Raw genomic sequence first — 15,332 nt, forward strand, 5'->3', positions numbered from 1 at the left:
GACAGACACCAGACACCAGACAGACACCAGACAGACACCAGACAGACAAAGGACAATATTCACCAGATGGTCAACAGACAACATATAGTGAGTAGCTTGCAGCCACCAAAATCCTACCTCCCCTTTCTTCTGCTGCCGTCAAATCAAAACGAATAAATAAATAAACAAACAAACAAAAATAATCTATCAAAAAAACATCAATCCAAAAATAAAATAATCCGTCAAACAAATCAATCAAAAAATGAAACAATATGGTTCAGGTTCAATTTCAAGGCGTCAAAGCATGCAGACTGATAGGCTACATTACATCTGTTAAAACAAGTTCAAAAGTTACACAAGGGAGATGCCTGACCTGAACATAAACCCAACATGCTGGTCAGGCACTGAGCAAAAAAAAAAAAAAGAAAGAAAAAAGCCCCACATTTAGTTTGACGGAACTCATTCTCAACACAGACAATCAGCGACAACTGGCATCGGCTGCACAAACCAGAGCTGATCCTAACAACAAACATTCATTCCTGACCATTCCTCTTTTTATTACCTACACAAACATGAGAACTGTTGTTTCTTATATGTATTATTTGTTAATTTTTTCAACTTTTATGGTTGTTGTTGTCTTTACAATGTGATTAACTACAAGCTTTCTTTTCCAATAATGCAGAAGTGGTTTACTCATGCTCCTTATTATTATGATATTATAATGCCACCACTTGCTTTCGCCTTACCCTAGATACCATTACTGTAATAGTTGACACAATTGATGCTGTTGCTATGTTACAACTGGTCCAGGCTATTTATTATTAATGTCATCTTAAATCATCATGATTACTACAATCATTAATGTGCAAACATTGATTGATTGAATGATTGGACAAATCTTCTTTTTTTTTTTCTTTCTTTTTTGTTGTTGCTGTTGTTGTTGTTACAGATTTGTTCTGCCTTGTTTAGTCTATTTTGTTTTGTTTTGTTCTATCTATCTCTCTGTAGTGGAAGATACTACTGTTCGTTTTATATTGTTTGTTTCATACTATTCTCTGTATTGTATACATGTTTTTGTAAAAAAAAAAAAAAAAAAAAAATTTAAGTTAAAAAACAAAACAAAAAAAAACATGAGAACTGAACCACAGAAACAAATTTTCACTTCTGAAGCAACGAACAGAAGTCAGGTGGTCAGACAGAGGTACACTTACAGAAACAGCAAGGAACAGAAGTCAGGTGGTCAGACAGGGGTACACTTACAGAAACAGCAAGAAACAGAAGTCAGGTGGTCAGACAGAGGTACACTTACAGAAACAGCAAGGAACAGAAGTCAGGTGGTCAGACAGAGGTACACTTACAGAAACAGCAAGGAACAGAAGTCAGGTGATAAGACAGAGGTACACTTACAGAAACAGCAAGGAACAGAAGTCAGGTGGTCAGACAGAGGTACACTTACAGACAGAAACAGCAAGGAACAGAAGTCAGGTGGTCAGACAGAGGTACACTTACAGAAACAGCAAGGAACAGAAGTCAGGTGGTCAGAGGTACACTTACAGAAACAGCAAGGAACAGAAGTCAGGTGGTCAGACAGGGGTACACTTACAGAAACAGCAAGGAACAGATCAGGTGGTCAGACAGAGGTACACTTACAGAAACAGCAAGGAACAGAAGTCAGGTGGTCAGACAGAGGTACACTTATAGAGCCAGCAGGGCTGGAAACACCCACCATCCTACTGTCCAGGGCAGCTATACTTCTGGCAGACAGGTGCGAATGCTTTCTACACATGTCCATCGGGGAACCAGTTTGTGACTGTGTTGTGACAGGTGTCTGAGCAGCTTTTGTGCAGACTTCCCTCCTCCCCGTTTTACTGTAAAACCTCCACCCCCACTCTGCTTTTTGACTCACTTGTGTAAACAAAGTGAGTCTGTTTTAACCCGGTGTTCGGTTGTCTGTGTGTGTGTGTGTCTGTGTGTCCGTGGTAAACTTTAACATTGCCATTTTCTCTGCAAATACTTGTCAGTTGACACCAAATTTGGCATAAAAATAGGAAAAATTCAGTTCTTTCCAGTCATCTTGTTTAAAACAATACTGCACCTCTGGGATGGGCACAAAAAAAAAAAAAAAAAAATGAAGCCTAATTATATGCAAACAGCATTTACTGTTATATTTATATTTTTTGTATTCTCAAAACTTGGCACTTTGATCTGATATTCTGACCCAACAACAAGAGCAGTCATTATTATCATTTTTTGTTCAAACAGGAACTTCTTTTGCTAACCATGGAAGTTTTATTTATTTTGAAAACGTTTTGGTGCAGATAGTAAACAAGGGAAATTACTCTGTAATTAACACTAGGGGACTTAATTCACTTTAAACTGATCTTTCTCATCTTAAACATTACATTTTGAAATTATACACAATACATAAAAACCTTGGATTTTTTTTTTAAAGTGTATCACAAGTGAGTCTTGAAGGCCTTGCCTCTCTTGTTTTATTTTCCTGTAATGCATACTACTCATACACTAAATGTTGTCTGGCAGCTTGTTGTAGCACTAGGGACAGTTATTAACCATCCCTTTAGTTAGGAAGGGCAAGCAGAAACAAGGAGAGGAAGGGATGGGGACAAGTAAATTTCCCCAGGACTAGTCAAAATGCTGTGGGAATTTCTAGCCCTGGGCAGTGCTGCGAAAGGCAGAGCAAGTCGGACAGCCCTTCTCCTGGCAGGCCACACTGTCCACAGGAGGGGCAAGCAGTACACACACACACACACACACACACACACACACACACTGGCAGAAGAGAAAGACGCCCACCAGGTCAGTGAAGTAATGCTCTGGCCACACAGTACAGACAAGTGACCACTACATGAGTACATGACAAGTGACCACTACACCAGTACATGACAAGTGACCACTACACCAGTACATGACAAGTGACCACTACACCAGTACACAGTTTCAGTTTCAGTAGCTCAAGGAGGCGTCACTGCGTTCGGACAAATCCATATACGCTACACCACATCTGCCAAGCAGATGCCTGACCAGCAGCGTAACCCAACGCGCTTAGTCAGGCCTTGAGGAAAAAAAAAAAAAGGAGGTGAATAAATGATATATAAGCAAATAGATGTAAAACATGAAGACACACATTCACATATACACCCACACATGCATAACAGATATGCACCGAACATGCAGTTTCACAGATATGAAAGCACAGTCAAATACATATAAACGTACATGAGCTCCAACACACACACACACACACATTACCCTACACCTCCTCTACCCCCCTCCTCCACACACTCATTTATAGTCTACATATCACAGCTTCCACGGCACACACACACACACACACACACAAAGATATAAGTACACAACAAGTGACCACTATGCCAGTACATGACAAGTGACCACCACACCAGTACATGACAAGTGACCACCACACCAGTACATGACAAGTGACCACTACATACCAGTACATGACAAGTGACCACTACATACCAGTACATGACAAGTGACCACCACGCCAGTACATGACAAGTGACCACTACATACCAGTACATGACAAATGACCACTACACCAGTACATGACAAGTGACCACTACATGACAAGTGACCGCTACATGACAAGTGACCACCACCAGTACATGACAAGTGACCACTACACACCAATACATGACAAGTGACCGCTACATGACAAGTGACCACCACCACTACATGACAAGTGACCACCACCAGTACATGACAGTGACCAACAGAAAATACTGTTACCTGTTCTCCTTCCATTCTCTGCGGTACCAATCAAAACACAACATCTGTAGGCTCTTGTGCCAAACATAGCTGTCCAGTCACTACAATCATCCTAACAACACTACTACTACTACTACTAAAAATAATAATAACAATAATACTAACAACATAGTGGATATTTACAAAGCACTCTACCTCCTTTGCACAGGAGTCCACAGAGCTAACACTGAACATCGATTTGGGAACAAGTTACAAAAACTGACAACATAGGGCATTATCATCAAGACTCACAGACATGACAAATAGACTGTGTCAATAGCAAAGCACACACACACACACACACACACACACACACAGGGCAAATGGAATGTACTGACATTAAATCACACACACACACACACACACACACACACACACACGTGGGAACAGAGGCATTATTTCAGGTGACAAAATAGGACGGGAAGTTAACTCCTGTTGACAGGACCAAGGAATGAAAGGGGTCACCATCCTTGTAATTTCAACTAAGACACGTTGTTACTCTCCACTTCTAACGCTGTTAAAGACCATTTTCTACGTTCAATCCTTCCACTGGCATCAGTTTTATTTCCTTACAATTATTCTATGTTCATGCATGAAATCAAAACTCAAAACCATTTATTTCTAGTTCTAAAGTTTTCCTAATCAACCCCCTTTTCCCCCTCTCTCCATTATCATTTCCACCTCAAAACATACAAACAGTATAATGGCACAGGCCAGTGCTGTGATCATGACTGTGCCCTAGGGATCAGTGCAGAAAGCAAAAACAATAACAACCACTCTTCTTTTCAGTCTAAAGCTTTGGGTGCAAGGTTCAATGATTAACATAAAACCACTGAAAACAAAACCACTTACAAACACACACACACATAATAGAAATACTCCATTACAACATCAACACACAAATTAAAATGTCACTCTTACAAAAAACAACAACTCCATTTCAAGTGACTACAAAAACCACTTACAAACACACACACACATAATAGAAATACTCCATTACAACGTCAACACACAAACTAAAATGTCACTCTTACAAAAAAAACAACAACTCCATTTCAAATGACTACATACTTGATATAAAAAAAAGAACAGTACACAGAAACAAATAACAACCAAAGGCCCTACATACTACACTTATCAAAAAAAACCCAAAAAAAACAAAGAAAGAACCATAAGTACTGTACAATTTAAAAGCAAAAAACAATAAATAAAAAGCTAAGTACAATAAATCAAAAGCACACTCCCAACAACAAAACCAAAGGAAAATGTCCCAGGTTCCCAGAGACAGAATCTGACCCCTGTCCACCCCCCATCCCCCACACACAGCCCTCACCTTGTTGAAGCTGCTTGTCTCCCAAGCATCTGGCGCCAGGTGGGAGGGGGGAGCGGTGGTGGTGGGCCCCTCACCCTCACCCCCTCCCCCGTCCCTCTGGTCGCCCTCCCAGGCCTGGGGGCGGGGCTCGGCAGGGGGTGGGGCCTTGTCTGGGGGCGGGGCAGCTTTCTGAAGACACACCATCACTTTCACTTTCACTTCCCAGGTGTCAAAGCATGCAGACTCATCCACACACACCACGCCACACTGTCACAATCATCAAGGTTTCTGGGGACACACCATCACTTTCACTTTCACTTCCCAGGTGTCAAAGCATGCTGACTCATCCACACACACCACGCCACACTGTCACAATCATCAAGGTTTCTGGGGACACACCATCACTTTCACTTTCACTTCCCAGGTGTCAACGCATGCTGACTGATCCACACACACCACACCACACTGTCACAATTGTCAAGCTTTCTGGGCCTACAAGTGGCGAAAGGTAAATCTCTTCTTCACAGCTTTCTCCACTGGAGTCAGACTGAAGCGTCCATTGAGGACTGTCACTGTTTCCATGTGTTCACCCCCAGTCCCAAGGACTGCTCAGTGAACATGATTCCGGCCTTTCAATGTTCAAAACATCACTGACATATATCTAGAGTTGTCAATGAAAACAGTCCTACACAAAACATCACTGACACATCATCTAGAGTTGTCAGTGAAAACAGCCCTACACAAAACATCACTGACACATATCTAGAGTTGTCAGTGAAAACAGCCCTACACAAAACATCACTGACACACATCTAGGGTTGTCAGTGAAAACAGCCCTACACAAAACATCACTGACACACATCTAGAGTTGTCAGTGAAAACAGCCCTACACAAAACATCACTGACACATTATCTAGAGTTGTCAGTGAAAACAGCCCTACACAAAACATCACTGACACGTATCTAGGGTTGTCAGTGAAAACAGCCCTACACAAAACATCACTGACACATTATCTAGAGTTGTCAGTGAAAACAGTCCTACACAAAACATCACTGACACATATCTAGGGTTGTCAGTGAAAACAGCCCTACACAAAACATCACTGACACATATCTAGGGATGTCAGCGGCCCTGAAAACAGCCCTACACAAAACATCACTGACACATATCTAGGGTTGTCAGTGAAAACAGCCCTACACAAAACATCACTGACACATACCTAGGGTTGTCAGTGAAAACAGCCCTACACAAAACATCACTGACACATATCTAGGGATGTCAGTGGCCCTGAAAACAGCCCTACACAAAACATCAGTACAGTCCTTGTTCATGGAAACGTTGCCATCTGGTTCCACACATCAGATGGGGGTCTGTCAAGGCTGTCTTCTATCTCCTACAGTTTTCAACATCTTCCTGGAATGAATAACAACTGATGACTTCTTAGCATCTTCTTTAAAGACCACAAAACAAATGCTGAAGTCAGGAAAATGATCAGCTGGTTGGTATGAAGATATAAAAAACGAAAAATGAGATGGCATGCCCATTTGACAAGATCTAACAGGCTCTGGAAGACCATCCTTCGGGGAACAGTGCAGTGGAAAAGAAGATGAAGCAGACAGTGGAAAAAGTGGGCAGACATCACAGGGTGGACAGACCCTGTCCCATGACTGCAAGACCTGCAGGCAACCGGTGATGTGTTCAGCAGTGCAGCGACCCAACAACCGAGCCAGGAAACAAGCCAGAAAGTGACAGAAGCCCTGAAAAAGAATATTCCATAGACACCACCCCACACATACTTACATCCCCTCCAGCCCCATTACCGGTTCATCCTCCAGAGCTTTACGTTTAGTGCGGGCCTCACCCCCACACCCACCCCCACACACATACACACCCTCCACCCACCTCACCGGTTCATCCTCCAGAACTTTACATCTGGCGCAGGCCTCACATCCACCACCCACCCACCCACACACACACCCACACACACACACCCCACCTCCCCTCACCGGTTCATCTTCCAGAGCTTTGCGCCTGGCGCGGGCGAGGATCTTGGAGGTGCCTGGGGGGTGAGCCTTCTCCTTGGACTGCTGCTCCTTCAGCACCATCATGGACGCTGTCAGGGGCTGGGTGAAGGGGCTCTCCAGCTGGCTGTCCGCCTCCGCCACTGTGGGCAGTCAGTGTCGTCACTGTGCTGTGTGTGTGTGTGTGTTGTGTGTCTCTGCATGTGTGTAACAAGAAATCCATTCACTGTGAATTATTCTGGTGTTTGTAATGTGTAGTGTTTGAATGGTTTGTATGTGTGTGTGTCTGTGTGTGTGTGTGTGTGTGTGTGTGTGTGCATGCGTGATTGTTCTTCAAGACTTTTTTTTTCTTCTTCCATCAGATATGTGCGTACTGTTTGCAGAGGCTGTAGATCAACAAGGACAGAGAGGAACAACAGGGCCACACATGAAAAAAAGGACAGAGAGGAACAACAGGGCCACACATGAAAGAACGACGTTGTGAGCTGTCACTTCTCCCTCCCTACCTTCAGACCCGTGTCCCTTTCCCACCCTGACCCCTGACCTTTGACACTGCTGGCGACGAAGGGGTGGTGGAGGAGGTCCGGCCAGGACAGCCGCTGGCGAGGGTTCTTGTTGAGCAGGCCCTGCAGGAAGTCCTTGAACACCGAGCTCATGGTCTTGGGCCACTTCACCGGGTCCTTGATGATCATTGACACCAGCTGGAAGATGCTGTTGGTGTAGAATGGGGGCGTGCCCACGTACAGCTCATACAGTATGCACCCCATCGCCCTGTTGAAACACACACACACAGTGTCACTCAGCAGACAGTGTCACACAGCCAGTAAGCAGCGTTACACAGCAGTTCGTTACACAGCCAGTAAACTGTGTTACACAGCCAGTAAACAGTGTTACTCAGCAGACAGTGTCCAGCCACCAGTAAACAGTGTTACACAGCCAGTAAGCAGTGTTACACAGCAGTTTGTTACACAGCCAGTAAGCAGTGTTACACAGCCAGTAAGTGACACAGCCAGTAACAGTATCCAACATACAGTGTCTCGTGACTCACCAAAGATCAGCTGTGTGGTCATATGGCTTCTCTTCCACCAGTTCTGGAGACATGTACAGTGGTGTCCCCTGAAACACAAACATACATGTACAGTAGTGTCCCCTGAAACACACCTTTACAGTAGCGTCCCCTGACACACACACACACATGTACAGTGGTGTCCCCTGAAACACACACACATGTACAGTAGTGTCCCCTGAATCACACACACATGTACAGGAGAGTCCCCTGAAATACACACACATGTACAGTAGCGTCCCCTGAAACACACACACATGTACAGTGGTGTCCCCTGAAACACACACACATGTACAGTAGTGTCCCCTGAAAAAAACACACATGTACAGTGGTGTCCCCTGAAACACACGCACATGTACAGTAGTGTCCCCTGAAACACACACACATGTACAGTGGTGTCCCCTGAAACACACATGTACAGTAGTGTCCCCTGAAACACACACAAATGTACAGTAGCGTCCCCTGAAACACACACACACACATGTACAGTGGTGTCCCCTGAAACACACATATGTACAGTAGTCTCTCCTGAAACACACTCATGTACAGTAGTGTCCCCTGAAACACACTCATGTACAGTAGAGTCTCCTGAAACACACTCATGTACAGTAGTGTCCCCTGAAACACACTCATGTACAGTAGAGTCTCCTGAAACACTCATGTACAGTAGTGTCCCCTGAAACACACTCATGTACAGTAGTGTCCCCTGAAACACACTCATGTACAGTAGTGTCTCCTGAAACACACTCATGTACAGTAGTGTCTCCTGAAACACACTCATGTACAGTAGTGTCCTCTGAAACACACTCATGTACAGTAGTGTCCTCTGAAACACACTCATGTACAGTAGTGTCCTCTGAAACACACACAGATGTACAGTAGTGTCCCCTGAAACACATGCACATGTACAGTAGTGTCTCCTGAAACACACTCATGTACAGTAGAGTCTCCTGAAACACACATATGCACAGTAGTGTCTCCTGAAACACACAAACATGTACGGTAGTGTCCCCTGAAACACACACACATGTACAGTAGTGTCCCCTGAAAAATACACACATGTACAGTAGTGTCCCCTGAAACACACTCATGTACAGTAGTGTCCCCTGAAACACACACACATGTACAGTAGTGTCCCCTGAAACACACATGTACAGTAGTGTCCCCTGAAACACACACACATGTACAGTAGTGTCCCCTGAAACACACTCATGTACAGTAGTGTCCCCTGAAACACACTCATGTACAGTAGTTTCCCCTGAAACACACAGACATGATGGAGGAGAGTACCAGAGTGTTCGTGGACATGATGATGATGATGATGGTGATGACGACGATGATGATGATAATGAAGACGATGATAACAATGTGACAGACGATGTGGACCCTGACCTTGATGGAGGTGAGGACCAGAGTGTTGGTGGACATGCCGCGAGCGAAGCCAAAGTCGCACAGCTTGACGGTGCCACCCTTGCCCAGCAGGATGTTCTGCGGCTTCATGTCCCGGTGCAGGATGCGGTGCGAGTGCAGGTAGTACAGCGCTGACACCAGCTGGGCTGCGATCGTCTGCACCTGGTGGTGTTAAAGGTGGAAGGTTAAAGGTCACCAATGGACAGACAGATAGTACAGTGCGACACCAGCTGGGCTGTGATTGTCTGCACCTGGTGGTGTTAAAGGTTGAAAGTTAAAGGTCACCAATGGACAAACAGATAATACATCGCCAACACCAGCTGGGCTGCTATCGTCTGCACCTGGTGGTGTTAAAGGTTAAAGGTTAAAGATCATCAATGAGAGGTCAGGTAGTACAGTGCCAGCACCAGCAGGGCTACAAACGTCTGCACCTGGTGATGTTTAAGGTTCAAGGTCCTTGGTGGTAGGTCAGGTAATACAGTGCTGACACAAGCTGGTGGCAGTAGTCTTCACCTGGTGGTGGTAAAGTTTAAAGGTCCTCAATGGGAGTGCAGGTGTAACAAGGCAGACACCAGCTGGGCCACGATCGTCTGCACCTGGCTGTGGTAAAGGTTAAAGGTTAAAGGTCACCAATGGACGGAAAGGTAGTACAGCGTCAACACCAGCTGGGCTACGATTGTCAGCACCTGGTTTCAGTTCCAAGGAGGTTTTAACTGCGTGCAAGCCACACAAAATTTGCATGAGATATATTGTTCTTTTTTTCTTTAAGAGAAAAGGGAACAGATGCCTGACCTGCATTCAAAGCATGGTGCTGGTCAGGTCTTGACCTGTCCAGGGACCTGTTGGTGTTGTAGAGAATATATCATTTGACTATCAATAATAATAACCCACACAGGCACACACACAAACACACATACACACAGAGGCGCACACACACACACACACACACACACACACACACACACACTGCACATACATAATCACACACACACACACACACACTCACAAATGCATTTGCAAATGCACCCACCCACACATGCACACACACACAAGATCCCTACTTGTTCTTCAGGCAAGCTGCCATCGTCCTCCAGTATTGTGAACAGCTCTCCCTCTGCATAGTCCGTCACCACCACCACCTGTACACACACCACTGACACTGACAACAACACACACACAGCACCACTGCTGGTGACACTGACACTTGCAACAACACACACCACTGACACTGAGACGAACAACACACACACACAACCACTGACACTACCAACAACACACACACAGCACTACTGCTGGTGACACTGACAAAGTGTAACAACACACAGCACCACTGACACTGACACAGTGTGATATCACACAGCACCACTGTCACTGACACAGTGTAACAACACACAGCACCACTGACACTGACAAAGTGTAACAACACACAGCACCACTGACACTGACAAAGTGTAACAACACACAGCACCACTGACACTGACACAGTGTAACAACACACAGCACCACTGACACTGACAAAGTGTAACAACACACAGCACCACTGACACTAACAAAGTGTAACAACACACAGCACCACTGACACTGACAAAGTGTAACAACATACAGCACCACTGACACTAACACAGTGTAACAACACACAGCACCACTGACACTGACACAGTGTAACAACACACAGCACCACTGACACTGACAAAGTGTAACAACACACAGCACCACTGACACTGAGTGTAACAACACACAGCACCACTGACACTAACAAAGTGTAACAACACACAGCACCACTGTCACTGGCACAGTGTGACAGCACACAGCACCACTGTCACTGGCACTGAGTGTAACAACACAGCACCACTGACACTGACAAAGTGTAACAACACACAGCACCACTGACACTTAACACCGAATGTAACAACACACAGCACCACTGACACTGACTGTAACAACACACAGCACCACTGACACTGACACAGTGTAACAATACACAGCACCACTGACACTGACACAGTGTAACAACACACAGCACCACTGACACTGACAATGTGTAACAACACACAGCACCACTGACACTGAGTGTAACAATACACAGCACCACTGACACTGATACTAACAGCAACACATACCTCTGACACTGACACTAACAACAAAACACACAGCACCACTGACACTGACACTAACAACACAAACACCACTGACACTAACAACGCACACAGCACCAATGACACTGACACTCAGTGTAACAACACACACAGAGCACTGTTACTGACACTAACACAAAGTCTAATAACACACAGCACTGTTAGTGACACTGACACTCAGTGTAACAACAACAATATGTAAACAGGGCTGTTAGTCATTTAGTGACACTGACACTAACATCAACAACAACAAAACCAGGACTCACACACAACCTCTTTATCAGTGTCAAAACTATAAATAGTATAATAACAATAACTGTAACAATACCTATAGTATATGAATGATAACAACAACAACAATAATGATGATGATGACAAGAAGCCAGACCACAGCTTCTCCCCACACTACCTCTTAATCAGTGTCAGAACTATAATAACAATAACAATACTACAATCACAAATACTTCTACTTATGACTAAGACCATAATTATAATAATACTAATAGCACTAATAATGACATTTATAACAAGAAGCTAGACCACAGCATCTCCCCCCACACTACCTCTCTGTCGGTGTCAAAGGTATATTAGCAACAATAATAATAATAGTAATAATAATAACAACAACAACAACAACTGAACAACAACAACAGTTTCAGTTTCAGTAGCTCAAGGAGGCGTCACTGCGTTCGGACAAATCCATATACGCTACACCACATCTGCCAAGCAGGTGCCTGACCAGCAGCGTAACAACAACAACAACAACAACTGAACAAGCCTGACCACAATGTCTCCCCCATGCTACCTCTGTTGGTGTCAAAGGTATATTAGCAATAAATATAATAAAAATAATAAAAATAATTATTATAATAATAATGATAATAACAAAAATAATGATAACAACAAGCCATACCACAGCATCTCCCTCACACTACCTCTGTTGGAGTCAAAGGTATATTAGCAATAACTATAATAATAATAATAATAAATAATGATAACAACAAGCCAGACCATAGCATCTCCCCCCACATGACCTCTTTATCAGTGTCAAAGGTATATTAGCTATAACTTTCATAATAACGAAAATAAAAATAATGATAACAACAACAAGCCAGACCACAGTGTCTCCCCCCACACTACCTCTTTGTCAGTGTCAAAGCTGTCCAGCATCTCTATGATGTTGTCATGGTGGAGGCCCCGCATGATGTCAATCTCTCGGCGAAGGCCACGCAGGTCTTTGGCCGATTTCCCCCCCTGGGGAATGAACTTCAAGGCAACAATCTGCAACACAGATCAAGTAGTACGAGCCTGCATGTATGTGATGGTCATAAATTCAAAGTCACACTACATATAAACAAATGACAATGTATGCTCTTTTCATTCTTCTCTGAAATAGAACCCACAATAAATTAATGTGTGTGTGAGTCTGTGAATGTTTGTGTGTCACACATCCAGACATGTGTGCTCATGATTGCAGTTCATCATGTGTGTATACAGATGTGTAAAGAGGAGATGCAAAGGGCAAAGGGCTTGAAGTAGAGGGATGTGCTTCCACATGGGCAGTTGTGTGTGTTAGGGCAGCTGTATGCATGAAAATGCATGCGTTTGTGTGTTTGTGTGTGTGTGTGTGTGTGTGTGTGTTGCTCATGCGTGCATGCATGCATGCGTGTGCACATGCGTGTGTGTGTACACAAAGAAAATTGACAGGCAACAAAAACAAAGAAGAGAAGAAGTGTTCAGGTCAACTCCAAAGTCCTGTTGTTTATTCAGAAAAATGACAGGACACATTTGGCACAGTACCAGTATCACACTACTTGAAGCAGCTTGTCAGCTCACATCCCTCTGCTACACACACACACACACACACACACAGAGCATATACACTCAGGTCACTTTTTCCATACCCTGTTTATTACACCACCACCACCATTCCACCTTCAACCCCCCTTCCCCCTCACAAACACACCCTTTTTCTGGTGTTAATTTTTTAAATTTTTTTAATCTAACCTTACTCTCGGTGAAAAGACATAAAATCAATGAACAATACATATATGCATGCACTCACATTCTAACATAAATGTAGGATTGACTCCACAGACCAAGGCGAAGGAAGAAAAGAGAAGAGAGAGCCTCCACAGTTACAGACAGATGTCAAACATGACAACAAGTGTAATTATGTTGTACACACAGGTAAAAGGTCATGACCCATGACGACATGGTGACCCAGCTTGCACTGACCTGTCCTGTGTATTTACGTCGTCCTCTGTAGACCTTGCCAAAAGACCCCTCCCCGATGATGTCCAACACATGATAGTTGTTCATTCCCATCACCGCCTTTTGCTCGCTTCTGTGTGAAACTGAACAACACACAGTAATACATGAACCACTCTGACTTTCAGACTATGACAGTCTGTGACACATTCACACCCCACCCCCCGCAACACAAATCATTTCTAAAACTGTACTTTGCCTTCCAAAGTTAGTTATGAAACAAAATGATGCCTTGAGATCAAATCAATTCAGTATCTGGTCAATTCGCCCCAATGTCAGTTCGCCCCCTTGCCATCTTTTCACCCCTAGTTAACTGCCTGGACCATATTTGACATGCATCCACATCTTCAAAATGAGACGCATCAAAATATCATATGGAATGAGCATAGTTTACTGACAAACATTCCAGGTCAAAGTTTGAGACGTCTGAAAGGAAGCGATATCAACACTTACTTGTACATTACAAAGTAACATTTTTCAATAGTCATTCCTTCTTTTTTAAAATTTTCACTCTGATTCAAATCAACTGCCCCACTCGACACATATAATGAGGAACATTGTTTGCCACATCTCTCCACCAAAATTAACCAACATGCAAAATGCATGCAAGCATAATTTTATGATTCAGTCCAATGGATTAGTCAACTGTCTCAGTTAATTATCACTTAAGATTACACATTACAAAGAACAATTTCAACTACAGCACATACTTAGCACCAATTTAAAGCACATTCATGATCATTAAAACTGAACGGAGCAGTTGCACCACTCGGCCATCAATCAACCAAAATAATCCTGCCTGTGAATGGTCCACAACTATAATTTCAGTCCAAATGAATTGGTCCCTTGTCTCAGTCATCTATCAGTTAAAAGTTATGAGTTTATCAGTGATATACATGTATAACACACAATTCAAACACATTTTGCAACATCTGTGCCATCCGCTGTTTTGGCTGTAATAACCAATACCACCAGAAACAAAGAAAACAATACACAATCAAACGTTTGTATTTTTTACGAACTGGAATGGAGTGAAAGGACCTGTAGTATGGGGGCAAACTGGCCGGCCCGGGAGCGAACCGGCTTGGGGGCGAAACAACCGTAATTCAATTAATTCTAATAACGCAAATGTTTTTCTCTGGCACACCGAAGTTCTGCGAGTTCTTGCATGCCGATTCCCGGACCAAGAAAATACACAAACAGCATGCTCCAACTGACTTTCAAAGCTTGCAAACAGATCAGTCCACTTTTCGTTCTTGTTGCTGTATAGCAGACCGTAATCAGACCCATATTAGACCGAATGATTAGGCTAACTACTGATCCACTGCTTGGACGAAAATTTCATGTT

At 43.7% G+C, this 15,332-nt stretch overlaps 1 protein-coding gene across 2 annotated transcripts in view; it reads right to left on the bottom strand.

Annotated features, from left to right (window-relative positions):
* The window catches only part of LOC143274820 (serine/threonine-protein kinase 36-like), a 78,049-nt gene that overhangs the window by 62,481 nt on the left and 236 nt on the right, over positions 1-15,332 (bottom strand). The window contains exons 2-10 of one of the 2 annotated variants that reach the window (XM_076578750.1): positions 13,952-14,070; positions 12,854-12,994; positions 10,640-10,717; positions 9,561-9,740; positions 8,151-8,218; positions 7,647-7,873; positions 7,088-7,245; positions 5,102-5,269; positions 3,751-3,768 (exon numbers count right to left, since the gene is read on the bottom strand). In XM_076578750.1, coding sequence (XP_076434865.1) covers positions 3,751-3,768; positions 5,102-5,269; positions 7,088-7,245; positions 7,647-7,873; positions 8,151-8,218; positions 9,561-9,740; positions 10,640-10,717; positions 12,854-12,994; positions 13,952-14,041 — 1,128 coding nt within the window. In that variant the 5' untranslated portion in view covers positions 14,042-14,070. The remainder of the gene's footprint in view (positions 1-3,750; positions 3,769-5,101; positions 5,270-7,087; positions 7,246-7,646; positions 7,874-8,150; positions 8,219-9,560; positions 9,741-10,639; positions 10,718-12,853; positions 12,995-13,951; positions 14,071-15,332) is intronic. The other variant, XM_076578751.1, reaches the window with a different exon arrangement.

Source organism: Babylonia areolata, chromosome 29 (genome assembly GCF_041734735.1).
Source record: "Babylonia areolata isolate BAREFJ2019XMU chromosome 29, ASM4173473v1, whole genome shotgun sequence".
Classification (NCBI taxonomy): domain Eukaryota; kingdom Metazoa; phylum Mollusca; class Gastropoda; order Neogastropoda; family Buccinidae; genus Babylonia; species Babylonia areolata.